Here is a 27,403-nt window from a genome sequence, read left to right as displayed (position 1 = left end):
CATTAAAATTTATGTCTTTTAATATTATTTTATCCATGAACCTTTATTTTAAACAAAGAGATAAATTTATTTTAAAATAAAACTTAGTACAATGCTTTAATTATTTTTTATTTTTTTTAAATAAAATTAAGTTATATCTCAACAACACATATAAAAATTAAAAAAAAGTTTTTAATTATTAAATCGTTCTCTTAAATAATGGTATTTTTTTTGAGATTTTTGTATTAAAAAAAAACAACTATATATAACATTAATTTTAAATATTTAAAGTAACAAAAGTGTTAAAAATAACTCTAAAATAATTTATCCATTTTTATTACATGTTGATGTGCATTTTTCTCTTTTTCCATTCCACTTCCCATGCAGTTTACGGGCAGATGTCAGTCGCACGAGTCAAAGTCAACACAAAGATTGTCCTCGCACGCATATCCCAAAAAATTTAATTTAAAAAAAAAATATTTAAATATTAACATTTAGAACTGGGTCTAATTATTTAAAAATAATAGATTCTTATTAAAAACAAATATAATATTATTTATTATATTAATAATATTAGAAAAATGATATTAACATAACAAATATTTATCAATAATTTTTATATAAAACATAAAATAAAACAAGTGACTAATAAAATAAGACAGTTGAATAAAAATTAAAAAATATTAATGTGATTTAGAGATAAAGCTGTCTTAATTTTGATTTAAGCAAGGTGGAAGAAAATGGGAATGTGATCACAAAAAATACTTTAATAATCGAGTTAATATTTGTACAAATATGAGTTATTCAACTTATTTAGACCAGTTCACATCGAAGATATAACAAATTTTAATGAACTAAGTTTAAAATAACTTAATCTAATTTGGATTCATAATTTTTTTAAAATAGATAAAGTTTATTATTTTTTATATTTATGAATTTAGTGTAAGATAAAAAGACTTGAATTTAATTTTAAGTTTAAAAATTAAAATTAAAATTCAAGATTTTATCTGCATATTCGAGGATGTATAAAACGCTGGGTGTACAAAACAATTGTACCTCAACAAACCTTAAACAAAAGTGGTCCAAGGTGGTTGATAATGAATTCTGAACTTTCTTAAATTATATCAAAACAAAAATAATATATTCCTCGTATGAAGAAAGAATATAATCTATCATTTTTGTAATCTTCTTTTTTATTTTCCCATTTGTTCACAGTTAAAAAAAAAAAACCTGATCCACCGTATTGAAAGTAAAGATCTTGAGAGTTTGCATAAGATTCAAAAGGAAAGAGAAAGAGGGAACTGAAAATATCCCCTCTTATTCACCTTCTCCTAATTTTTAGGTACCAAAAGCATTGGAAGAATTCTGATTGGACAAGTTGGAAAAATACCTGCATTTGTGTCCTTAACTCTTCTTAAACACCAATAATTATTCGGAAACTTTGTAATTAAACTAGTGGTAATAATTCGATTACCTTGATTGACATTAATTGCGGGCCTAAATTATTGATTATCATTTAGGTTGTGGTTAATTACTTTTGTCTCCAACTAATCATGTTCAGTTGGACAAAATAAATTGCTGCTTCTGGTCCTTGTGTGTCAAATCCTTTGCTCCAGCATTACAAGCATTGGAAATTTCTTTCATTCTAATCATTATTTAATCGACTCTGTATATTATTCCTAAGCACAAACCAATCAAGTTGGTTATCAATTTTTTTACTATTACATTATTTGGTCTCTTGAAAGAAAGTGATTGGAAGTTGGAAAAAGGGTAAAGTCCAACGTGGTTAGAGTTCATTAGTCATCTTCTGATGCCTAATTAACATAAATGGGGGGACACAGGCTACAAAATTGTACACAGTATGGCTCACAAGTTATCATCCATGATCGGCATGCTCTTTTATCTTTTTTCCTTAGATTATCAAGTAGTAACATTTGTGGTACCCTTTCATGCCATTCACATCTATGACTATGATATCTGCCTAATGCTATTGGCACCCTTTCAGATGACTTTTTCTAAGGGTAATTTTCACTGTTTCTTTTTTTCCTTTTAAATAAGAAAAAAAAAGTTGAGAACAAGAATACCTACTATAGAAGCAAGAAAATATCATGCATCTTTGATCCGAGAAAAAAGTTTTAATTTTTACTTTTACTTATAACAACATCATACCTACATGTTTAATAGTATATTTTTATTAATATTTTAAAATACTATCGTCTCTCACTAACCAATACACCTTTAGAGATTGATATGTGGCGAAGATCGAATATGTATGACCATAACAAGAGCAATAAATGTTGGACGATTTAGATATTGACTTGTGTCATCTGTATAATAGTATTGAAAGGTCAAGAAATATAGTCATATCCTTGCACTAAGTGCACAGTGCTATCAGATAATTGACATCAGAGTTCCTAAACAAAGTCATGAAACTAATGATGGTGGGTGGACCAAGGCTAAGGATGGCAAGGGCTTATGATGCTTTCATGGGAATGGTAAATGCTTCAGGTTATGTCGTAGCAATGTTACCTTCAGTAAAAGAGATGGTGGCAGAACAACACCCCAACTTCATTGACACTTATTAAGGAACAACTAGCATTGCCTTTTGTGTAGAAGTTGTGGATTTTGCTAATGCATACTATTTTGCTGACCCAATATTCAATGACATTAACTCTTTAGGTTTCTCACTTAAAATAGAGAAAGCAATTGTAGTTCTGTCTAATTGTGTAATGATTGCAAATGAACCTACCGTTGGCTGTGTTTCAATGAAGGACTTTTTTAAAGCAATCACAAAATGCCTCAAACTCAACACTACTGCTTATGGGAACTATCAAATAATACACATCTCAGATAGCATTTCCCTTCACAAAAATTCAAAAGAAGCATTAAAGGTCAATGTTTTATTTGGTCATAAAAGAGGAGGAGAAGAAGAAATGGCTTCATGCTCACACGTCAAGATGTATAGAGTATTGTCATAAATATAGCAATAAGACTGTCGACGTACTAAAATCGATATTACTTATGATTTGATCATGTAACTCGTTTTTTTCTTAATTGTTCATTTAAAAAATTTATTGTCACTAGCCGATATTATTAAGCATTTGACACGTGGATTGGATCGCCTTTATTAGAATGATACTAATTAAAATTATTTATTTATTTATTTATCAAATTTTAAGTTTCACATGTCAATATCTAAAAGTTTATCCATTGATGAAGGATAATAGTATGTTAAAATATTAATAAAAATACGCTATCGGACATGCAGATGCAATGTTGTTGCTAACTTAGTTAAAAATCGCATCAAGCAGTAAATTAATTTTTAAAATTTTTTATTATAATAGTTTGTTTTTAAAAATATATTATTTAAATAAATTAGCCACATATCCCATTATTTTTACTTAAATCACAAAAATTAAAAAAAAATAACGATGGGCTAAAATATGAAAAAAAGTATATAATGAAAGAAAAATCTCAATTTACATCATATTCACAATTTGGTAACATTTAACATTCTTGTTTAATTATTTTTTATGATGGTAGCATATGAGATTAATTACTTGAGTGTGAACTAAGCAACAAATGAAAAGAATTCTAGACCCATCACACGTGCAATCAGAACGACAAAAACACAACATGACCAAGTGCTTGGAAAGATGTAAACTAACGACGTGGGATTAGTAACAGTTGGAACTGACATTGAGAATAATTAATTTTGCAGATTATGGGATTTGACATAAGACTAAATTATAGGTGAAATCATGATTAGCAGCGTAGAAAGACACCTGGAAAATTAGAGTGGTGAATGTGTAGGCATTGTGGGAAGATTTTTCCTATTCACTTTTGCTTTTTGCTTTTTGCTTTTTGCTTTGATGGTGATGGCCCATGTAGTCCACTTGGTCATGTCCCTTGAAACCTTTGGCCATCAACATTCTTGACTTTCCGGTGACACTTTCCGACAACAACACGTGTCAATCATGACTTTTCTCTCCTCACTTCTAATATTTCATTAGAAGCAATTCAACTCATCTTAGTTCTCACTCTTTGTGCTATAATGGGTTTGGAGAGTGGTTTTACATTCATTAATTTATTAACTTTGATCTATTTTCTATAGTTCATGATCCTTCCACTGTTCATACATATATTGTTGAGCTATAGACTATAGCAATGCATGGCCCGTGTCAGAGTCATTGTTAGCCTTACTGCATGTTAGTATGTGAGAAAAGGAAGGGCTCATTGGCATGCCATGAAAATCACATTTTCATGTTAAAGTTTGCACTTTCCTTCTGCCATGGGTGCATCCTATAGTCAAAAGTTGGGCATGGGCGCATGCCCATGTAAAAATCGAGTTAAAATTTTTATTTTTATGTGGCACAGTATATTTATGCAGCTTTTTTACTTTTAACTTTTTTTATCTATATTTTATTTTATACATTTTATTTCTTATCTCTCACTAAACGTATATACGCTCCATAAATATATAACAACCATTTTTCATCAACTTTCTATTGCCCTTTGAATAAATCTCAAGTCGACCCATCGAAGTTAGAAGCGTCGTTATATAGATTCTCAAAAAACTGTAGTTAAAGAATTACTATATTGATCTTTTCAACTTTTTTTAAAAATATTTTATATATCATTGAACAAGTTATTCAAATATTTTTTAAAGTCACCACTTCAAATATAGTAAGAATGAATATGATGATGATGCATTTTAGATTTTTCGGAATTAATTTGGTAAAAAAAATTAAAATATTATTATGATGACGTTTTAGGTTTGAGAAACTAATTTGACTATTAAAATTTTCAAAACACTAATATGATAACTAACATATGTGGCTTACAAAAACTAACTTCGAAATTAATTGTTTACCCTCGTGGTGGACCTGTAATGTACAGATTCTCAACTAGATGGGCTTCATTTGTCAATGAGTGTAAATTTATGATATTTGGGCTTCATGGACCTAATAAGAAATTGCTGGACAACACCAACCAAATGAAGAGACTTTTCGACAAAAAAAAGAGAGACTTGTACCCTTCTCAAAACTACAATGAACCTTCAAAGGTACCAGACCAATAGCTAATGCATGTACAGCATTAACATCAACGCAACTTTCATATTTGATACAAGTATATAGCGGCATCAAGAAGTCCATCATTGTAATAAACAATCCATGATTTATTTAACTTACCTCAGGATAATAAGGCCATCTGAATGCAGTTTACAATATGGTGGCGAAATGACTAATTGTTATGATATTGAATCATCATCATCATGTGTACCTTTTAACATTTCAAATTTGTCTGACTAATTGAAGAAATAGTTGCTGCAGCCTTCCCGTGAACCAATTATCTCAAGAGTTGAAATTATTGGTGAAGAAGGAACATCAATGATTTTTATATCTAATTCCATTATCTCCTTTTTTGCACAAGTCACTGACTCGGGGGTCTTAGTACATTCTCTCATAAAAACTAAACCTTGGCGACCATGAATTGAGGAGTTCTAGTGGTTTTATATAACAATATCGTAAGGTAGTTAATTCTTTACACCCTTTGAAGGACTTAGAAATACTTAATTAACAGTGCATTAACTATAATTCCAGCCATTTTATCAATCAACTGATTCGTTCTTTGTAAACCATCATAGTGCTCTTTTTAATCTATTAGTAACTACAGCAATAACAGACGTCTGAGTGGTGGGTTTGGTAGAAGAAAATTGGTCCTTCACAATGAGTAACAGCAACCTTCAGTTTTATGCATTAACATAATCGAGATCCACTGAATCGCATATAGTACACAGTATACTATTTGGAAGTAATTAACTAGTAAACACTTGAACCTCTTAGGACTATATGCTACATCAAATTATGTCTCAAAATTTGTAACTACGATATCACAAAACTGCCTGCCTTAGTCAATTGATGTTCTGTTTCTGAATAGTCTAAAAGGATCAATAACACATAAGTCATGATCCACAGAATAAATGTGAAAATGTTAATTGTCAAACATAAAAAAATCAGGAGAAACCAACAAAAAAGTGAAAATGTAAAAAATGATATTTTTCCTTTAGGTCCACAGAATAAATGTGAAGCAGCAATCAACCAACCATCCAAGCACACCCATGCAGATAAGGCTGAGAGATAAGCCACTTCTTATGCTCACACACTCGCTTCCCATTCCATCCATCACATAAATCTCTAAACCAAAACACACATATCAAATACATTTATTTATATATAAACACCTCTTTCCCACTCTGTCCACTCAAAGACACTTCACTGATCTTCCAAACTCCGTCATGGCCACCGCCACCGCCGCCGCCACGTCATACTTCTTCGGCAGCCGTCTCAACAACCCAACAACCTCAAAAACCGGAAGATTCCACGCGTTCTTCAATCTCCGCACCAAGAAGGCACCACCTCCACAGAAGAAAAAGGAAGCGAAAGTGAAACCTGATGGTGACCGGCTAGTGTGGTTCCCGGGTGCGCAGCCACCGGAGTGGCTCGACGGAACCATGATCGGAGACCGCGGTTTCGACCCATTTGGATTCGCGAAACCCGCGGAGTACTTGCAGTTCGAGCTAGACTCGCTAGACCAGAACCTCGCCAAGAACGTTGCCGGTGACGTGATCGGAACAAGGCTGGAAGTTTCGGAGGTTAAATCGACGCCGTTTCAACCGTACTCAGAGGTTTTCGGGTTGCAAAGGTTCCGTGAATGTGAACTCATTCATGGAAGGTGGGCAATGCTGGGTGCTCTCGGCGCTTTGGCCGTTGAAGCTCTCACTGGTGTCGCATGGCAAGACGCCGGAAAGGTACCTTTTTCATGTGTCTTTCCTTTATCTGATTCTATTTTTCAATACCCTTTTTCTCTTTCTCTTTTGGGTTTCTCCATTTTTTAGAAACTCGGCATTTTTTTTCCAGTAAAGCAAATATCAAACACTTGGTAGTTCTGATTCTTTAGCGTTTGTTTATTTTCTCCTGGTTTAACACGTATGCTTTGTTTGATTCTTCTTTCGCTAACGACACAAGGATCATATATCTGCGTGTGGAAACTTGTGTGCTGAGATTTTGTGACAGGACAAGGGAATTTGCATTGTATTGTATGTATTGTGTGTGTGAGTTACAGGACAATGTAACATGGTCCCCATGTGTGACCATGACAGTAATATAGGTTGAACAATTTTTTGTTGGACGTGTCTTTTTGTTATCCACTGGCGTATGGTGTGATTATATATTGATGAAGATGATGATGACCCTTGTGGCCATCAACGATGAAACAAAAGTTCACATTATTATTTGGTTTATTGAGTATAATGCCCTTTTATTGGTTCCCTCTTTCCCTAAACGGACAAAATGGCATAGTAGTCCTAAACAAGTTTACTTTAGGTCTTTAGCAATTAAACAAATTCTCGTGACTAAAATTAATTTGTTCAAAGAAACCTAATTTAGAATGAATTTTGCGAAAAACATATTAACCACTCAAGATTGAAGTTAGATTGATTAAATTTTTAATTTGGATCCTTTTGCAGTTAGGATAAGATTCATCTTAGCATGAGATTCATCAAGAAAAAGGCACAAAAAGTTGGTTCCATAATTTTAAAAAAAAATGTTAGTCAGTGCCTTAAATAAAAGTATTTTACAAGAAAACGTAAAAAAAGAATATACCTAGTCTCATGTATTTTAACACAATTTTTAAAAGAAAAATACACATTAATTAGCAATATTCTAAGTTTAAAACAGTTTCCTTAGCAATAATGAAGCTGATAAATAAGAAAAATTAAGAGATAATTACGTGAGTCTTATATTTTTGAACTTTTTTTTTACACTGTCAATCACACTTTCCTTACTTTTTTTATTTCTCCTTTTCCTCCATTTGTTCTAAATCCAAAATCAAGAAGTGATTTTCCCTGTTGATTATTAATGAGCTTATTGAGAGTGTAAACAATACAAAACATATTAAGTTGATTCAAATTATTTTGTTCATGTAATTTTCAGGTAGAGCTAGTGGAAGGGGCATCTTACCTAGGACTTCCTCTTCCATTTTCATTGACCACACTGATATGGATTGAGGTGATATTAATAGGCTACATTGAGTTTCAAAGAAATGCAGAACTTGATCCAGAGAAAAGATTATACCCAGGAGGCAAGTTCTTTGATCCTCTAGGCTTAGCCAATGACCCTGAAGAGAAGGCTAGACTTCAATTGGCAGAGATCAAGCATTCTCGCTTAGCTATGGTTGTGTTCCTTATCTTTGCAATTCAAGCTGTTGTAACAGGAAAAGGCCCTATTAGCTTTATTGCTACCTTCAACAAGTGAAATAAATTTACAAATGAAACCTAATGTTATAATTCATCCCATCCTCTAATTTTATTAATTCTTTTTTGTATACCTTAAAGATGAAAACTGCTATGTATTATTATGTATGTGTATGTATGTACTCTATTGTGTGCTTCTGTATAATATTTATATTACCACTTTGGTGCAACTTGTCATTTGTTTTACTATTTTATGAAAACAATTTTGGGATAATTATATTTATCTCTCTTGAGGTTAGCAATAATAACTGCACTTAAATTCTGCTTGATTTGAAAATTACACCTTAGTTTACCTTCATAGTGGTGGAGATGTTAATATTTCTTCCCTCATTAAGTTTGGTGGTCTTTCCTTCCAATTTTATAAGATGAATACAAGGAACTAAAATCCAATGAGAGGGGGGGTCAAGTCTCTAATGGAAGGGGGATTGGGTTCTGAAAAAGGATGTGATGTTAAAAAAAAGTTTGATTATTAGAAAATATAATTATTTCATCATTTACTAATTAAAAAAGTTATAGGTATAAAAAATTTAAAATTAAAATTATTCTAAAAAGAATATGAGACAAGATAATACTATAAAATGACAAGATAGAATTCAGTGAAGAAGAACATCTAACAAGTTGTAAATTTTTTTTTTAAAAAAATTCTCTGCTAAAATTCTTTCAGTTCTTTTTTTTTTTGTTTTCATATTTTAGACTGAAACACCATTTATTTTAAAATTTATTAATAAAAAGATTGGCAAACAAATTGAAAGCAAAAGCTCAGACCTAATCGTCACTTATTTTTTATGCAACAAAAATAAATCATAGTTAGCATGTGGATTATATTGTTTTACGTATATGTGAAAACGCCTTTTTATGATAACACTTAATGTCGTTTTCCAACCTCATGATAAAGTTTGAAAATCCTTCAAGGGTAATTAAGAAATGTATTAATCAACCCAAAGCAAATACCTCACCCAACCAAAAGGGACATTTAAGCTACTTATCATATAGCTCTTCGTCACAAGTACAGAGAATTCTTGTAGGTTAATCAAATTACTGTAGAAAAAAAACCTGTTTACATGAAAAAAAAAATTGTTACATTAAATCATATGTGTTTAGCATTTGTGTTTAGTTTGTGTTTTTCAAATTAGTTCATGAAAAACAAATCTTATTTGGGTTTCATGGACTAATATTGCAAAAAATAAATTATTCCTTATTTAGTTAACATTCTATTAATTTTGCACACCATAACACGTATTTCGTAGTCAAGTTTATAGCTAAATTTAACTTCCAAGGAAAATCTAAATCCATTCTACTAAAATCTAAGCCAATCCGGCGACAAAGTTGTTTAAAGTAAAGCTTACATTGACTTAAACTATTTTATTTTCAAATATAATACATTAATGATTGATGATAAGTGAATCAACCACTTTATATTATTAAGCACATCTAAGGGGTGTAAAGCTAGGTGCTGTATGCATAAATGTTTTAAATAAATATTAATCTTATTTTCCGCTTTTAAGATTAATTTTAAACAATTAAAGATAATAAACTTTTATTATATGAAAAATATATAAATATAACAAATTTTATTATCTAAAATTACTTCTAGATAGTGAGATTAACAAAAAAATATTTACATCACTATTTAAGATTAATTCTAAATTCTTAAAATATAATTTTTATTAAAAATATTTATAATATACTAAATTTTATAAAAATATTATTTTTATTAGCTTAAAATCTGTCCAAAAATTAATATTAAATTTTCTAAATAAAATGGAGTGAAATATATGCCTTATCGCCTTGACAGAAAAGGCAATAATCATAATTTTTTTATAAAAAAAAAGATAAATAAAAACAACAGTTTCTTCTCACTTCTGAGTCCACAATTTTTTGCAACTACTACATTGTCGCAATTGCAAGAGGTAAATCTTCAACCATTCTTCTTCGCTTTTTGTTTATCTCAAATTCTCATTTGTGGTGATCGTTGATGTTGGGTTATTCCAGAGAGTGATGGGAAGGTTGTTTGTGGTGAATCTGGAAGGGAAGATCTATAGCTGCAAACACTGTCGTACCCATCTTGCGCTTTACGAAGACATCGTCTCCAAGGTTTCATTTTGATCGCTTCCCCTCTTTTTTCTGCTTAAAAACTGTTATGGGTCTGTAACATTTTCTCTAGATTTCAATCCCCATGTTTAAGATGGATTACTTTTTCTGTGTGATCACTGGGGTGTTTCTGTTTCCGCGTTTGGCTATTACTTGAACTGAATTTGATTTTGATTTCACCTGAGTCGGTTTGTTAAAGGAGATTAGGATTTTGTTGTTCTTTTCCCAATTTATTTGTGTTTACTTAAATTTCTCAGCTTTGAAGCTTTTAAATGGTTGTCACTTTTGTCTTGCTTTTTGTAATTTCAAAGGTTTTATTTAGATACTTACACTCCAGAAGTCATGGAGATCTTAATTCTTGTGAGTGTGTATGTGCGGGTGTTTGTTCTTTCTGGTAAGTATATGGACCGAATTGTCTAGAGTGATAAGGTATTTCTTTCTTATTTACTTCTGAACTACGATGCTGTGAGGTGTGTTTTTCTGATATTTTCTTTTTCTGAAAATGTTGGAGAAGAAACTAGATGATTTTCTGAATCTCCTCACACAGAGAGAAGATAGATGTCCTATAGAGAATTTTCTTTCTGGTGAGACATGGTTGGTTCAGCTGAACATATAAACAGGGAAACTATGGAAGGTCACCCTATTCTGATTTATTATTTTGAATGTGTAAATATAAGATCAGCAAATAATGTGGTAGTGTTTTAGGTTTCCTTGCGCCTTTACAAGCACAAGAGTGCTCCTACCAGTAACATTGTTTCTCTTCTCGATTGACCAATGACCATACTTGTTGTCTGGGTTGGAGAATATTGCTTGTGTTAAGTAGCATTTTAATTATAGACAAATTCTCTTATCAAAGTTGAAGTTTCATCTTGGTTACCCACACAATAAAAGTTGACATAAATTACCAAGGTGAAAATCCAGTTATAATTGGACCACAAATACCTGAGGTATTGCAAGTATGAATTGCATTCACACAAGGTTACTTATGTAGATTCGAGAGGGACCTCAGTCAGTTGGCTTCAATTTGCATTTTCAAGTGTTGCAACTCGTTACCTTTGGTGTATTTAGTTATGTTATTTTTTAGACACACTTTGTTTGAATAGATGCATCTTTGCGCTATGTTATTATTTGTAAGGGACATCAGAAAAGAAGTCTATTTCAATCAATTGATAAGTGCATCTTATCTAGGCCACCCAATGGATTGTCAATTTGTCACATGGGGCGTGTCATCTTTTAAAGGAAATGTATGCTGCTGGGGTTAAAATTTTCCAAAAGTTAATATGTTCATTTTTTTTGGTAATTGTATTGCTGCAATTCTTAATTGATCGTTTTACAAGAACAAATGATCTGACTATCAATTGTTTCCTTTGTTTTATTAAGACTTTCCACTGCAGACATGGGAAAGCTTATCTCTTCAATAAGGTGTAAGTTATCCTTACTCTGGGCACCTTATCATTGTGTGATACTAAGAAACTGAAATAAATGTTTCCTTGCTGTATCAAGAGCATCGGCACTAAAAATAGGTAATGTAGTACTGTGCTTCCTACAGTGTTAAAAGGGGAAGGAAAATAAAATGAAAATTATTGATATTTTGTTTGTCCAATAACTTGTTTGAGGATCTGCATCACTGTCCTTGTTTTATGTTTATGCATGTCCACTGTTAAATCCCCTTGTGCTTGCATTTTGGACATGCCAATTCAATTGGAAATCATATAATTGTATGTGAATCAGAACTGCATAACAAGACCATTTACTTACTGCTCTCAGTCTTGTCAACTGTTTAGGTGATTGTGGATCTTATAGCATGTGTAACAAAAGTGTTGACCAAATCGGTTAATTTATCCATGGTCTTTGACTCTTGGTCCTCTAAAGCTGTCACGTTATATTTTTGCAGTTGGTTCTGTTGATGGATTAGTTTAAACCTTTTGTTCTTTGACAGTGTGAATGTTTCTCTTGGCGAAAAAGAGGAGAGACTGATGATGACTGGGTTACATACTGTGGCTGACATTTTCTGTGTGGGTTGTGGATCAATTGTGGGTTGGAAATATGTAAGACTGTGAGGCAGTGCTTCAAACATCATGGTTTTTGCCTGTTTATATGTAGTTTTTAGTTACTCAAGTGATATTTTTCAGGAGACTGCCCATGAAAAAGGCCAGAAGTACAAGGAAGGAAAGTCGGTGCTTGAACGGTCAGTAGAAATGTCGTGTGAAAACACTGATAATATGATCAAAGTGAAGTCGTCTTGAGTGTTATGTAGTGGTTTAGATAAGTTTTATTATTGGGCAGGTACAAGGTGTCAGGTCCTGATGGAAGCAATTATTGGATCAACCATGAAGCACATGTTGGTGGAAGTGATGCTGATGATGCTTAGTCATCCATTCTCAATTGTACATTCCTTAACCCTACGTTGTTCAATGAATGTGGATTTTATACAGGAAATTTCGCAAAATGAACATATTGCGAAACCTTGTCAATAACTATTTAAGTACATCTAATTGTCGTTTCTAATGTTGAAAAAGATAAAGAAAAACTTATTCGAATCTGATTGTCCTGTTTTTCAATTTGTAGCACCATATTTGGATGAAGAAAGCCTTTCAAGTGCCTTGTCTCTGTCTCTCAAGTAAATGGAATGTATTGAAATAAAAGACTTCTGAAAAATTATGTATTACAATCAAAACTTTAGTTGGTTTACACTTGTTTTCTTTAAATGGATTTTATCATCTGATACTAAATAAAATATAGTGCCCAACTGGATTGATATTCAAAGATTGGAATTCTTGTTTTAACTCAGGAGTGGATGAGTTGGACATGCTATAATTGGCTGGAAAGTAATTTTTCCTATTTTTCAAATAGCTATTATTGTTCCCCCTATTTATAATCTACTAGTTATGTATTGAATTGAAAGCATTAATATTTTCCCCTTTTTCCCTTGTGGGTTTGGTACAGTATTAACCTAAAGATTGAGTTTAGAAAAGTTTATAAACATAGTTTATAATTTTTGTAAATTCTTTTCAATTAATTAAAAAAATCATGTCATATTAAAATAATTTTTTCTAACTTAATAACTTTTATGGTCAAACTTATAGTATCAAAATTTATTGTACAATAAATTAAGTTGTTATCCACCTGCACCCGAAAACTATAATTGTAATTAGCCTTCTTACGTGAAGCCAATATAAGTTAATTTGGTTTGACTGAGTCATAGACTCCATCGTTTAATGACAACTGTCGACTGTAGCGTACCGTAATCATAGTCGTAAACAAAAACCATGAGTTAAATTGATTTATAACGTGCAAGATGTAGCAGTGATGTCACTGTTAATTTTAGAGTTGGTCCAACTCACAGGTTGGGTCGATGCACCAAAAGGTTTCGGCCTCGTCCAGTTAGTAAACGTTAGAATTGGGCCTATAAATGTTAGGACTATTGATAATTAACTTTCAAAAAATCGTTGGGACCACACATATACATGAATATAAATGTTGAAAAAACAGACACACACATAAATATAGATAAATTGATAGATTGAAAACTTGTTCATAAGCGAAAATATTTATTATTTTCTTTATAATAGTTATTTTCCTTCTGACAAGGATTTTTATACGAATGCATTAAACGCTCAATAAGTGTTAAAATATCGTCAGTCAGTTCTTTAAAAATATACAAGTTTAATTAAAAACATCTATTGTCGCAAGTCCTTTTTTAATAATTACAACTACTCTTAAAATTAGCATTTAACCCATTGCTTCTTGTTTCAAGTTACGCTGTTCTTGCTTTGTATTTAGAGACCATGAAGTTCGTGCACCAAAAAATTAAATATACGTACTTCCTTAAAAAGTGTTTATGTACGAGGAATACATCAAACGATATATAGTAGTTTTATTTTTCAAACAAGGTGTTGGTGTGATTGGCAGGAACATAGGTAATAAGGGTAATCATCATCCCTTTCTTTTTAATTTGAAACCTGTTACACTTTTATTATGATCAAACCAAACGCTCTTCATTTAAAAAATTAGAATTTAGTCATTTCATTTGGATTTTTTACTAACTCTAATGAACAAACATTGAAGTAGAGCCATGAAAAGAACCAATGAAGTAACCTGGAGCACAAACTAACTTGAACCTGTTGGTATTTGCTCCCACTAACTGAGGAAACTAATCATATACTTTGATCTAATGATCATGGCCAAATCCCTGCCCCTACTGAAACGTAGAAGTTAGTAAACTAGTGCTTGAAGACTAAAGACAGTACATATCATAAAAATCCCTGCATCCCAAATTCAGAAACTAATGCTGGAAGAGAAATACCTCATTGAAATCCATATATATAAAAGCCTGGGAAATTTGATTATCAAAGAAGTTAGAAGACATTTTAAATATAAATATCCATTAAACAAAAACTTGGGGGATGAGTCGCACAATTGCTATTGGCAATATCATCCAATAGACAATCAGGGACCAAATTCAGTTCCAACTGTAAAATACATGGATCGTATTTGCTCCCTCTTGGGAGTTTAGCAGTGGCATCTTATTAAATTCAATTGCTAAGATTTAAATTATTCGAGTGAATAGACCATTCGCTCAGATAACATTGTACCCACAACCCTCCTGTAACTCCGCAACTGCGACTCCAAGTAACTCCGTTGTTCAGGACTAACAACCCTCAGCAGATCCTTCAGAAAGGAAAAATGCAGAATATGCAAAGCCAAAAATAGACAAAGAAGAAGTCAGACTGGAAAGGGACAAATCATGGAGTAGTTTGCTGTTGTTAAACATAAAGGTCTACCATATCAAGCAATATGATTAGTATCCCCTCAAAATCCTGTTTGGTTTTATAAAACACTTTCTATTCTTGTTTCCGTTTTCACAAATAATAACAAAAATGTCTCATAGTTTTTACTTTATTCTTTGTTTTTTGTTTTCAAAGATTTGTGTAAAAAATAATAAAAACAACAAAATAGTATTGTACAAATATTTAAAAGAGGAAAAAAGCAAAATTTTTGTAAGAACTAGTGAAAACAAAAAATGGAAACAAATGTTTTTTAAACCAAATACACTTTTAGTTGGTATAATTTTATGTAGATTGCAGAGATAGGGTTAGGAGCAAAGAAATGGGATAGGAGATTTGGGTCTTCAACGTTATTTGGAACAAGAGCAGTCTAAATATGTGAAGAAACCATATCTGAGATTCATCAGTTTGAACTTTTAAACACTAACATTAGTAGTAACAGCATTCAATTTTCAAGTTAACATTTTTAAGGACAATTAGGTGCTTAAAAGTGCAGAAAGTAATAGGAATATTCATTCACCAACCATTAAGCATACCTTGTATTTCACATGAGATCCCTTTAGCCCTACCAAAACCTCGCTGACATCACCAATTTCTGGTTCATCATATGAAGAAGTTTCCAAGTCAGGTTCCTCATCAGAGCATTCCAAGTCAGACTCAACTATTTCTTCATCTTCAAGCATTGGAACATCATTTGCATCTTCTTGGCCAATGTCATCAAACTGACTTCCTGTTACATCGTCAGTAACTTGAGGTAGGGATGACTCTCCATTTTGTAAAATGGAAGAATCCGATAAGACGGCATATGGTTTTCTGTCAAGCAGAGGCCTTGCAATGTCAAATGGAATCCACCTGGAGATCATGCATTGCTATCAGCCTTATGTTACATAATGTAGGAAGCAGAAAAAAAGTGATCATATTCAGGGAGAAAAAATCATAGTATGACCCATGTACCATATTTCTATGCCAGAAGATTATGATGGTGCAATAATCATATTCATTTTACATCATCTATTCCATAGGCATACAGATTACCCCAAGAAATGCAGTCAAATAGAAGTCAAGAAAAATAATTGAAAGCAAACCCCATGAGTTTGAGACAAACTGAATGCTCGACAAGTTCATGAATAAACTGCAGGCATGATGAAGAAGTGGTTTCATTAACATGCTGAAATGGAATAACTTACTGATATCGAAGGGGACATAAAAGCTCTGAAGGGCGATATGAAGCTTTGTATCTCATCTTGCTGCAAGAATGAATATAGTAGCCAAGATAATAGTATTGTAGACTAGGACAATAAACCTGGTTTTCTTTCACCCAACCTATTTCTTGAAGTGCCGAGTACTTGCCTAGTGATAGAAAGGCAAAGTCTGGATCCCAAAACAAATATTTACTTGACAAACAATTGGGAAGTATATCTATAACACCAACAGCCACTAACTGGCCATCTATTAGATATTGTTGATGGAAAGAACCAAAACCACAAGGAGGGACTGTCCTATCACCAGTAGGAGAAACATAAAATAATGGAGTATCAACCAGAAACCTGCGATATGAATTCTCTGTGACATTGTGTGGTTTATCATTATGTACTTTGAGCTGATATCTTCTATACAAAGCAAATTCTTCTGGATCAAAACTGGATCTGTTTAAACGAATCTCAAGCTTCCTCCTTTTTACCTGACAATGTTGAGGACCAATCAAACAATTCCCTCCAATATCATGCTTCCTTCTAGACTTTTTTGGAACTGAAGTATTTTGAACACTTCCACTCAGGGAAACTTGCTTACTAGGAGCATAAAAATTAATATGTCCATTGCAAGCCCTGATAGACAAACCAGAATTTTTCACCAATGGATCTAAAGATGCTACTAGCTTTTCTGCAATAATTTTTGGAGCTGATCCATTCTCCCTTTCACAAACTGTTGATGGTTTGGAATCATTGCCAAACTGGTCACTAGATTGTGCTCGTTTTATAGATGCTGCAATTTGAAAGGCTATATTGCTACTATACAAGAGATCTTCAGATCCACTGACTAGTAACTTCTTTTTTCCCTGTGTAACCTTTCTGACTAAAGTTTTTGGTAATTGAATACCGGAGGGAAATTCCCCCTTCTCAGAGAGAATGTGTATTACATTATCAATTTGATCTGATAAATAGTGCAAAGATTTTTCAACTTCATCCTCCTCTTCGTTGCCAGCAGCTAGGGATTCTTCTGACATAGGTCTAGCAAAGTTATGATGGACAAAGCTTTCTGATTTCTTTGATGTGTTTGGGTCCTCCGAGACATCAACTCTTTTAAATTCCAAGGTTCCATCTAAAAACCTAGGCAGATAGAATTGTTGATGAAAAAGGTAGAACAAAGAAAATGTGCATGTTTACAGGTTACAAATATCAAGTAAAGTGAATTGCTTGTACTGAAAAATGCAATTCCAATTAATGCGTTTTGGATCTTTACCCACCTCTCGTCTCCATGCCCAAATTAAACAGAATAAAGTTCAAAGGTTTTCCTATTTTAAAATAATATGTTAAATTTGTCTCTCGTATCATGCCTATACAGAGAATATTTATACTTGAAAAAAAAAGGTGAAAAAGAATAACACTTTCTAATTTCAACATCGTCAATTTAATATTATGTGCCTCAAGAAATATCATATGAAAAAGGCAAACCTTTGCATTCGTCTAGATACACGAAGTTGCTCCTTAGAGGGAACAAAGTCATTTGCTTTCAAGCGAATTGTATATGAAGGGCAACACGTCCTTTCCATCTCTGGTTTATAAAGAAAAGATCCAGACCTTCTCCAGCCACGATCAAGAAGATCTAGCAAAAGGGAATAAAATAGAATTGAATTGATCTGAATAAAACTTACCAGCGAATCCATTAGGTTATCAATTCAAAGTTTTTTTCTTATCAACATCTAACTGAGATACGCTATACATCTCTCCAAAAACAGAAATTTGGAACATTATGTAATGTGAAGGCCAAGAAAGAAGGGAGTGAAACTTTGAACCATGAAGCAAAGATCATCACTTCAATAAATAAAAAACAGTGACGTACACTTTAGTTTGGAAAAAAATTATTTTTTGGGTAAATGATCAATTATTTTTCCAAAAAATCACTCAGAAAGCTTTTAATTAAAACTTTTTTGAACAAATTAAGATAATCCAAACACACATGTCGACACTTCAAAGGGGAAAATATAGAACACACTTGCATCAATTTTGATTTGCAAAGAACGATATAAAGATCCAAAGCATATCACAAAGTCACAACACTTCATGATCCAAAAATCAGGCTTGTTAAAATAAGCATTGAGATTTTCTTACTCGTAATTGGAAATTATGTAATGCAAAAACAAAAGCAATATAGAACTCACCTTGATAGTCATACACTGTGAGGCTATGTGCCCATATGCCTATGGCAAGAGAAAAAGAAAGAACTAATCAGAAAATCGATTCATTACAATCATAAAGTCTGGAGAAGGCAAAAAAACAATTGAAACATAGAAATGGAAATGCACGATTTTCCAAATTGGAAATTAGACACCCATGTAGGCATTAACAACTTGTTTCTCTCACCAAACTTAGCAGAAGTGTCTGAGTGTGAATTATACATCGTCTGATTCATTCACAATCCATACAGCCATTTAGCATGGTCAAAGCCGGACAACACAAATGTACATGCATAATTAGAAAACTTATATCAACAACACAGATTCTCTAGACAGAATTGCCAAATTAACTTTTTCGGCACTAGCGTAGGTAAAGTATAAAATTGCGAACAATTCTAAATCTTCCTACAACATCCTCTTACTAATCTTCCTACTCAATAGATGAAAAAAGTACTGAATATTTTTTTTATATTTCCAATAAATTAAATGCATATACTTTTTCATTTAATTCGTATAAGAAAAATGATACTGCCGGAAGATATAGCATTGCTTTAAAATGTAACAAATATCGAAAACCAAATGCTAGGGGAATTTAAGATTTTGCAGGCTTAATCAACCTCATGAGCCCACCAACAAGGGACCTTTGAACAATATGAACCACTACAATAAATAAAACCCATAGCCTAATAGCCATAGCATGATTAACCAACTAACAAGTACAATTACAACCAATTTGACGGCTCATACGCATTTGCGTTTTAATTAAAAACCTAAGTTTAATTGTTTAGTGTTGAACAAGCACGTGCCCACGTAGTAAGATTAGATTTTTCTATCAACTTAATTAACGACTCCAATTAGGGGGAAAGGGAAACTGTTAGAAAACACAACAAATTGATGGGTAAATGAAAAGCACACCAAATCAAATAAAGAGCCGAAAACCCAGTTGATAAAAAATAAAAAATTCAACGAAGAAATTGAAATTTGAACAGAGGTAGAGAGAGAAGAGGACCGTGAGAGATGCTACTGTGACGAGGAGATCTACAATAGCCGCAAGAGGTTCGGCGTCTTCCACAATCGACAACAACGCTTTCCTTTGGGGCGTTGGTGCTGCTACTTGCCATTTTCTTCTTTGGATTCAGAGGATTTGGGGCAAAACGATGACGTAGAAATGGATATTCAACAGTGTCTCAGCTTCATGTTGGAATCAAACACGATTTCGATTCTCTTACTGCTTTAAATAATTACGCTAATGTCAATGTTGCAATAAACCTCCCAACACGAATCAAACGCAAACAGCCCTATGCTATGCAATTCGCACGCCAAAGAGACCTATTTCACGTTTATATCTTCCATCACTTCAAATTTTATTTCACTTGTTTTTTAAGAAAAATAAACGTTTAATAAAAACAGTTCACTTCTATTAGTCTCGGCTATTAAGTTAAGCATTAATTAAAGGTAGTAATTTTTTATTAAAAAATATTTATGTGGCATTAAAAATTTAAAGTGCAATTAAAAAAGGATATTTTTTAATACTTAAAATTAATTCAAACGATTCAGATTAATAAGATTCACAAAATATTTTTTAATTTATAGTTTAACTGTATTTAATATTTTAAAATTAATTTTGTTAACATTAAATATACTCAATTTTTTTCATATATATATATACACACACACTCAATTCTCAAACAAACTAAAAGTAAGTTGTGTCGTGGTATTTAATATTTTAAAATTATTTTAAAATAAATATTAAACGACTTATAGATTCTTATATAACAAATTTGTTTTTAATGGAATTTTAATTTTAAGCTTTTGTGTGCATTTCCAGGTATGTGATTAAAATAATTTCATAGTATAGTGTAATAACTATGATTGTCATATTTGTTATAATGATTTAGGATCAAGTTAACACGAAGTTGAGTCGATAACTCGTGTTCTTTGTATATATTTGTTAAAAATATAAATTAAAAAAATTAAATATCAGGCTAAGTTAACAAATTGGATTGTAACTTACGAACTTAGACCAATCAAATTTTATTTTAAAACAAGTAGGACGTTATAAATTATGAGCGATGCTAAAATAGAAATTAATAAATTCATTTAATAATAAACTTAATTAAACTTTTAATAAATATATTTTTTAAGTTAATAAAAAAATAAAGTTGTGATATTAATTAAAATTCAATTCAAATTATTAACGATAAATATAAAACGGACAAATAAGAGTGTCATTAATATAAATTTTAATACTTTGAAACAATTAAAAATATAATGTAATGATCTTTTTAATTTTATTCGACACATTCGTTTTTGTAATCATTATCTTTTTAATTTGATAATAGTGAATAGTTGAAAGCTTAAGTTGATATTTGCATAAGTACAATAATAGTAAAATTGAGTCTTCATGAATTGTTTCAAATTAAGTACTACTGAAATGTATTTTTGGGCCTCAATATAACTGCTTAAACCTCAATTCGACTGCTATCGAGACATCTATTTTAATGAGTAATATTATTTGTGTATTATATAAGTATTATTAAGTTATAATTAAAATTTTTATTTTATTATTTAAATTTAATAGTTTTAGAATTTTAAATTGAAGTAAACAAACAATTCAATGCATTCAAAGACGTGTTAAAATGAGAATGGAAACTAACACTTAAAAATGTCATCGTTTAATATAACTCCTGAAAGAACTTTCATGTAATTTTTTGAACTTATATATTATATATAAAAATAATAAACATACAAACTAAAAAAAACTCACAAAATAATAATAATTAATGTACAAGAAGTTATGAAAATGTAATATTAAAAAAATATTTTCATATTCTATATTTAATTTATATTTTTCCTCTTTTACATTTTTTAATACAGTTTACTGTCAAACATAATCTAAAACTCTCATACTCGCAAGTTATTCTTCAATAATTACACAATTTTTATTTATTAAATATTTTAAACATATAGGCAACCACTGTAAACTATAATCATTAACCAAACTTAAACTTGTAATTATTATCGTATTGCCTGAATTAAGAAAGTTTAAAAAATAAAGCGAAATTAAAAGGAAGAGTTGAAATGAGAAAATCAGTAAAGCTAATCAAACACTATCTACATAAAATACACGCCTTTAAGATTTTTTTTTTTGAAAAAAAAAGTGTTAAACAACTGATTTAAAATTATGTAATACTTTATTTTAGAATATACATCTAACATATGTAAAAATAAAAATAAAAATTTAATTGTAGTATTTTAACTGATTAATTTTGACATAAATATATTATAATTTAACAATTGAACTGATAAAATATATTTTTATATAAAGTTATTGATAGTATGCTAAGCTATTGTTACTATAATAAAATTTGAATGGACATTTTTTTACTCTTCCTAATTTTAATGCAATATAAGCTTGAGTATTATCAACTATGAATATGGATTGATAGATTATAGACGAGGATAACACAAATTAATTTCTTGTGACATTTCCATTTCAAAAATAAATAATATAATTAATCTTAACAATAAATATGAAACTTGTTAAAATATTGAAGTTGGGGACGGTGCATGGGTGCATAGCAAAGACAACGTTGCTAAAATTCAAAAGGGGAACGAGTAGGGGCATTTTGGTGATTACAAACCGAAACATGAAACGTGGCGTGAAACGAGAGGAAACAACAGCTATAGGGTGTCTTTTACTTCATATATTCCCCATTTTGCATTTAGAAAACCACTCTTATTACCACTCACTGCCACTCTCTCTCTCTTTTCTCACTCTTCTCTCTCTCTCCACCGTCAAACTCAGGCATCCCGTTTTCCGATCTCTCTCTCTCACTCTCTCTCCTCTTCCTTCGCCACGCGCCTCTCACTCTAACCTTAGCTACGCGACATTGGCGTTTTCTAGAACGTGCTTCGTTTCTTTCGTTGTTTGTTTATGACAATGTCGTTTTGTTCGAGCTACGAGCGTTTTGGTTTTTACGTGCAGATTTGAACTTTGCGAGAGATTCAGTAGTTTCTTTTTTTATGGTTTTTGGAGAGTGCACTGTGCATCCGGTGTAGGAAACTCTGGTTTTTGGTTGTGTGAGGTGAACGAGAAGCTGAGTTAGGTTTTTGGGTTGGGGCTTTGGGGGATTTAGGGTTCGTGCCGTTTGAATTTTGGGGATGAATCGTAGTTTCAGGGCTCAGGAATCGAAAATGCAAGCTGCGCTGAAGCAGAGGGAGCAGCAATTTGGGGGTTTGAGGGCTTCTGTCATGAAGGAGAAGGATGAGGAGCTTGCATTGTTCCTCGAGATGAAGAAACGCGAGAAGGAGCGGAATGATCTTCTGCTTCACACCTCCGAGGAGTTCGATGCAGCTCTGGGTATAGATTTATGCTCATTTATTTTTTGGTGCTGAAGTTTTTGAGGAGTTGTTTCTTTCTTGTGTTTTGTGGAGTAAGATTGGCTTGTGAACTTGTCTCTGTTAATGTCCCATGTTGGATGAAGAACCACAAAATGATTCTGTTTATTGGATAGTCCAGTTGATGAATTTGGTGTCTTCTTGTTGGATTTTTGTTTATCATTTGTTATCCTTCATGGTGCAGGGTCAAATCCGGGAACTTCTCCCATATTTAACATTTCATCATCTACGCCGGCTCCTGTGCGGAAGACTGGTGTTGATGATTTTCTCAATTCGGAGAATGACAAGAATGACTATGACTGGTATGTGGTGCCCTTCTAGCATTTTTCATGTACTTTCTTCATGGTTTTCATCTTGCCACTGTGTTTATTACTGCAAAGATGGAGTGGTTGTCGTTTTTTGGATAATTACTTATATAAAAGACTTAACATTTGCTCTGATGGCTTATTTTAAGCAACCAAAGTGATGAGATTTTATTGGGAAAGTAAGTGTTTATTACATTAGAAATACAAAAATTTTAATAAATGCTTTCTTTTCTGATAAAATCTTGCTATTTTTAGATGCTTAAAATCAGTCTAGGGTGTATGCCCTGATAAGCTGCTTGGTTTATGTCCACCCTTTTATCAATAATGTTAACCTGCTTTCATTTCCATCCAAACTAATTACTTCTTAATGTTTCACACATGCTTGTGCATGCACACACAGAGAGAGAAAGAGAGATATTTTCTTCTGGTTTTTCACCTTCTTTATTTGGGAAGGACTTGATGAAATGTTCTTCACTATTCAACTCTCCATTAACATGGTAACTTCCATTAAATGGAGTAGTTTGAAAAGCCATACAGAAAGCTTGCAATGTTTTTTTTTTTTTTTAGAAAATTCTAATAAACTGAACTTTTGAAATAGGAATAATATTAATTCAACTTTGAAGCAATGGCAACTTATGTAGCCTTATTTAGAAACGGAGAGTTTGTATCAACTTCTTTCTTTACAATAAGCATTTTAATAAAATAAATATTTTGATTATATTCAATTAAACAAATGGGAGAAAATATTAAAAATAACAGGAAACTTCTTAAGAATGAGTGGTTGGTTAAAGGGATGAGGTCACAGTTGCTTTTTATATGGGACTAAGCATTTTTTTTTTCAATTACACAATCACTTTTTAAGATGATATAATTACGAAGACATCCTTAAATTTTTGGGCATCCCCTCTTTATTTGTTCTCCCCTTCCCATAAATTTAATGGAACTTCGGAAAAATGGATTAATGGAGTGAGAGTGATAGAAACACACTGAATAAATTTGGCACAATAAATTGCAAGAAAATTTAAGAGACATAGTATGGACGTTTGCTTCAATGGACTAGCAAAATCATCAAGGCCTGCGTGTGTGAACTAATGAGAACGAACACTTAAAAATTCATTGGCATTGTGGTGTAGGGCGAAGTATCTAGATAGCGTTCTACCATGAAAAAGTGGTCTGAGAGAAGAATCGGTCAAACATGAAATAAAGAAGGACAAAGGCTGAGATTTAGCTTTTAATTTCTCTTATAAGTTAAAAGTAACTCATGTACCTTAACTTTTTCATAAGTTCCCTCATCTAATTTTTCCATAATTGAGGTATATAAGTTAATTTTAATTTATGGAAAAAGTTTAATTCATATTAGCTCCCTGTTTTTTTTTAATTGTTTACTCCTATAAGTACTTATTTAGAAGTTTATCTAAACTAGTTCTAACTACAAAGTGATGTGTAGCCTGAGTATTCTATTATTGTTAAAATTGGTGCTTAGCATGGTTAATGTGTTTTCAGGCTTCTAACTCCTCCTGGTACTCCTCTTTTTCCCTCTTTGGAAATGGAAACTCGAAAGACTGTTATGAGTCAGCTTGGTACTCCAGCCACACGTCCCATGGCATTGAAATCCAGAGTAAGCACTTTCAATGAAGCTTTGAGATGTCAATTATTTTGTGGTAACTGTCAAATTGTACTTTTCCCTGTTAGTTTCTGGTTTTGAGAAAACTTATTTTGTTAAAAATATCATTATAATTATGCAGTATGCATGATGAACTTGGTCTTGACTTTAAGCAAAGTAATTGATTTGCATGATATGAGATCAATAGATTTTGTCAATTATTATTTAATATTTTGGTTATTGATACCTTACTAATAATGATTTGTTAGTATATAGTGCCTCTCAAAACAATGATATCCTTGGACTTAATGAAATTAGCTTCTCATCATATTGGACGTTTTACTGTTGTACCCTCACATGCTATGGTTTATTTAAGTATCGCATCACATAAAATCCGTACTGGGACTTGAGATTTCAACAAGTAAATTGTCCATTTTTGTTTTTAACATTTATAGTGACAAAAATGACAATGCTTTTTATCCTTTGAGAGATTCCTAAAGATCTTTTTAGCACTTTACTGAAATTTTAATTTTTGATAGCGCCCATTGGCATTGGTTATCATTAGTGTAAAAAAAATTCATATTTTTTAAATTGTTTCCTTGTGGTTATAGTTAGCAAATCATCAATCAGAGCCTCCTGGTAGGACTAGCTTAGTATCTAAACAACCTACTTCCTCTCCTGGGTTGAGCTCTGCAAGTGGCGGAACTAGGAGGCCCTCATCATCTGGGGGTCCAGGATCACGACCTGCAACTCCTACAGGTCGCTCTACATTAACCCCAGCTTCAAAATCCTCAAGACCTTCTACACCTACTCGGGCTACCTTACCTTCAACTAGGTCCATGGTAGCTACATCCAAGACCACAATTTCCTCAGCCAAGCCTGCAGTTTCTGCCACTAAATCTTTGACTTCTGCTACTAAGACTCCGGTTCCTGCGGCTAAACCCACAATTCCAAGATCCTCTACACCTTTGTCAAGATCTAATGCAAGATCTTCTACACCAACTAGTAGGCCTACTTTACCTCCTTCCAGGTCCACATCAAGAGCATCTACTCCAACTCGGCGACCATCAATTGAACCCAGTATATCTGCTTCTTCAGTTAAAGCATCTTCAAGCCCCAAGCCGGCTACTGTGACATCAAGGCAGCCAACTCCTGTGACAGCAAGACAGCGAGCTACTGTGACCTCAAGGCAGCCAGTACCATCACGTGGCACTTCACCAACAGTGAGATCAAGACCATGGAAGCCATCTGAGATGCCAGGTTTTTCACTTGATGCTCCCCCTAATTTGAGAACAACATTACCTGAAAGGCCACTTTCAGCAACTAGGGGCAGGCCCGGAGCACCCACTTCTCGGTCTTCATCTGTTGAGCCTTCTTCTAGTGGAAGACCCAGACGGCAATCATGCTCTCCTTCAAGAGGACGGTCTTCCAATGGCACTGTCCATATCAGTGGAAACTCTATGCCAGCAGTTAGCCGGGGACACTCCAAAGTGAATGACAATGTCAGTCCTGTTGTAATTGGCAACAAAATGGTAGAGAGGGTAATAAATATGCGAAAACTAGCACCTCCAATGATTGATGACAAAAACTCTCCCCGCAGTAATCTCTCTGGCAAGTCGTCATCATCTCCAGACAGCTCAGGTTTTGGAAGAACGCTCTCAAAGAAGTCCTTGGATATGGCTATTAGGCATATGGTGCGCATCTTCTCATCCTATTTATAGTTTTTTTCTTATGAAACGAACTTGTGATGGCATACTTGCATATAAATCACCATTCTTCTCACAAAAAAATTAGTGAATTTTATAATCTCTAAATACCTTTCTGGAGGATGCATACTGATTATTTGAGTTTCTTATTTGTTTTCTTCATCTACACCATATTTTTATTAAAGTGATTAACTTAGATTGATTAGAACTGATTTAGTTGTACAATTTTTTTAATCTCATCATTTTACTCCTTTATCTTTGAATAGGATATAAGGAGAACCATTCCAGGCAATTTACGGCCATTGATGACAAATATTCCAGCATCTTCTATGTATAGCGTGAGGTCTGGTCCTCAGCGTGGTCGAACGATTAGTGTTTCATCTCCTCATGCCACAAGTAGTAACGCTAGTTCTGAAGTGAGTGTGAACCAAAATGGCCTTTGTTTAGATAGTAGTGAAGTAGATGATGATATTGGTAGTGAGAGATGTGGTCAATCCCCTGCAAGTGTACGGGGCAGGTAAACTTTTAACAATTTGGGAACTCAACATATATTTAAACAGCAGCAGCGATCATATCCTGAGTTTCAGCCATATCGGATTTGCATATGGAGCTAACCATGATTGTACTGATGTAAAGCTTCCTGGAAATGATGTAACCTCTTGTAGGGACCTCTGATTTTAATTAGATCGGTTATATGTTGTAGCGGTAATGCTCATTTTTTAAAACAAGCCAAGGTTTATCCTCGATTTTGAAAATTGAGCTTATCATCCACAAACCATAAGCCATATTTATTCTGCCATTGTAAATGTTTGGTAACTTTGAA

At 32.6% G+C, this 27,403-nt stretch overlaps 4 protein-coding genes across 7 annotated transcripts; 3 read left to right on the top strand and 1 right to left on the bottom strand.

Annotated features, from left to right (window-relative positions):
* The first annotated feature begins 6,055 nt into the window (after nt 1-6,055).
* LOC113849244 (chlorophyll a-b binding protein CP29.3, chloroplastic) lies at nt 6,056-8,556 on the top strand. The gene is made up of 2 exons (XM_027479001.1): nt 6,056-6,790; nt 7,974-8,556. Exons 1-2 carry the CDS (start codon nt 6,278-6,280, stop codon nt 8,292-8,294), a joined length of 834 nt encoding a protein of 277 aa, XP_027334802.1. The 5' UTR covers nt 6,056-6,277; the 3' UTR covers nt 8,295-8,556.
* Nucleotides 6,082-13,147, top strand: LOC113849245 (protein yippee-like). 3 transcript variants are annotated; one of them, XM_027479002.1, is made up of 7 exons: nt 10,170-10,203; nt 10,286-10,387; nt 11,765-11,808; nt 12,324-12,432; nt 12,517-12,572; nt 12,671-12,771; nt 12,953-13,147. In XM_027479002.1, exons 2-6 carry the CDS (start codon nt 10,292-10,294, stop codon nt 12,753-12,755), a joined length of 390 nt encoding a protein of 129 aa, XP_027334803.1. In that variant the 5' UTR covers nt 10,170-10,203; nt 10,286-10,291; the 3' UTR covers nt 12,756-12,771; nt 12,953-13,147. The 3 variants fall into 3 exon arrangements, with proteins under 3 accessions (XP_027334805.1, XP_027334804.1, XP_027334803.1); XM_027479004.1 differs by lacking the exons at nt 10,170-10,203; nt 12,953-13,147 and adding an exon at nt 6,082-6,102 and having other exon boundaries at nt 12,671-12,755; XM_027479003.1 differs by lacking the exon at nt 12,953-13,147 and having other exon boundaries at nt 10,086-10,203; nt 10,288-10,387; nt 12,671-12,755.
* A 1,549-nt stretch (nt 13,148-14,696) lies between these two features.
* LOC113849460 (arginyl-tRNA--protein transferase 2-like) lies at nt 14,697-19,881 on the bottom strand. Of its 2 annotated transcripts, none has more exons than XM_027479379.1 (6): nt 19,575-19,881; nt 18,551-18,589; nt 17,844-17,994; nt 16,359-17,498; nt 15,708-16,023; nt 14,697-15,055 (listed from the first exon to the last, which is right to left on the bottom strand). In XM_027479379.1, exons 1-6 carry the CDS (start codon nt 19,684-19,686, stop codon nt 14,939-14,941), a joined length of 1,875 nt encoding a protein of 624 aa, XP_027335180.1. In that variant the 5' UTR covers nt 19,687-19,881; the 3' UTR covers nt 14,697-14,938. The 2 variants fall into 2 exon arrangements, with proteins under 2 accessions (XP_027335180.1, XP_027335181.1); XM_027479380.1 differs by having other exon boundaries at nt 14,712-15,055; nt 18,753-19,872.
* Nucleotides 19,882-22,124: 2,243 nt separating this feature from the next.
* LOC113849509 (mucin-5AC) lies at nt 22,125-27,374 on the top strand. Its single transcript, XM_027479459.1, has 5 exons — nt 22,125-22,928; nt 23,151-23,268; nt 24,775-24,889; nt 25,486-26,568; nt 26,847-27,374. Exons 1-5 carry the CDS (start codon nt 22,730-22,732, stop codon nt 27,099-27,101), a joined length of 1,770 nt encoding a protein of 589 aa, XP_027335260.1. The 5' UTR covers nt 22,125-22,729; the 3' UTR covers nt 27,102-27,374.
* Nucleotides 27,375-27,403: the final 29 nt, after the last annotated feature.

Source organism: Abrus precatorius, unplaced genomic scaffold (genome assembly GCF_003935025.1).
Source record: "Abrus precatorius isolate BTA unplaced genomic scaffold, Abrus_2018 Scaffold9, whole genome shotgun sequence".
Taxonomy (NCBI): domain Eukaryota; kingdom Viridiplantae; phylum Streptophyta; class Magnoliopsida; order Fabales; family Fabaceae; genus Abrus; species Abrus precatorius.
Note: the sequence above shows the minus strand (reverse complement) of the source record. Positions and strands in the feature narration are given on the sequence as shown.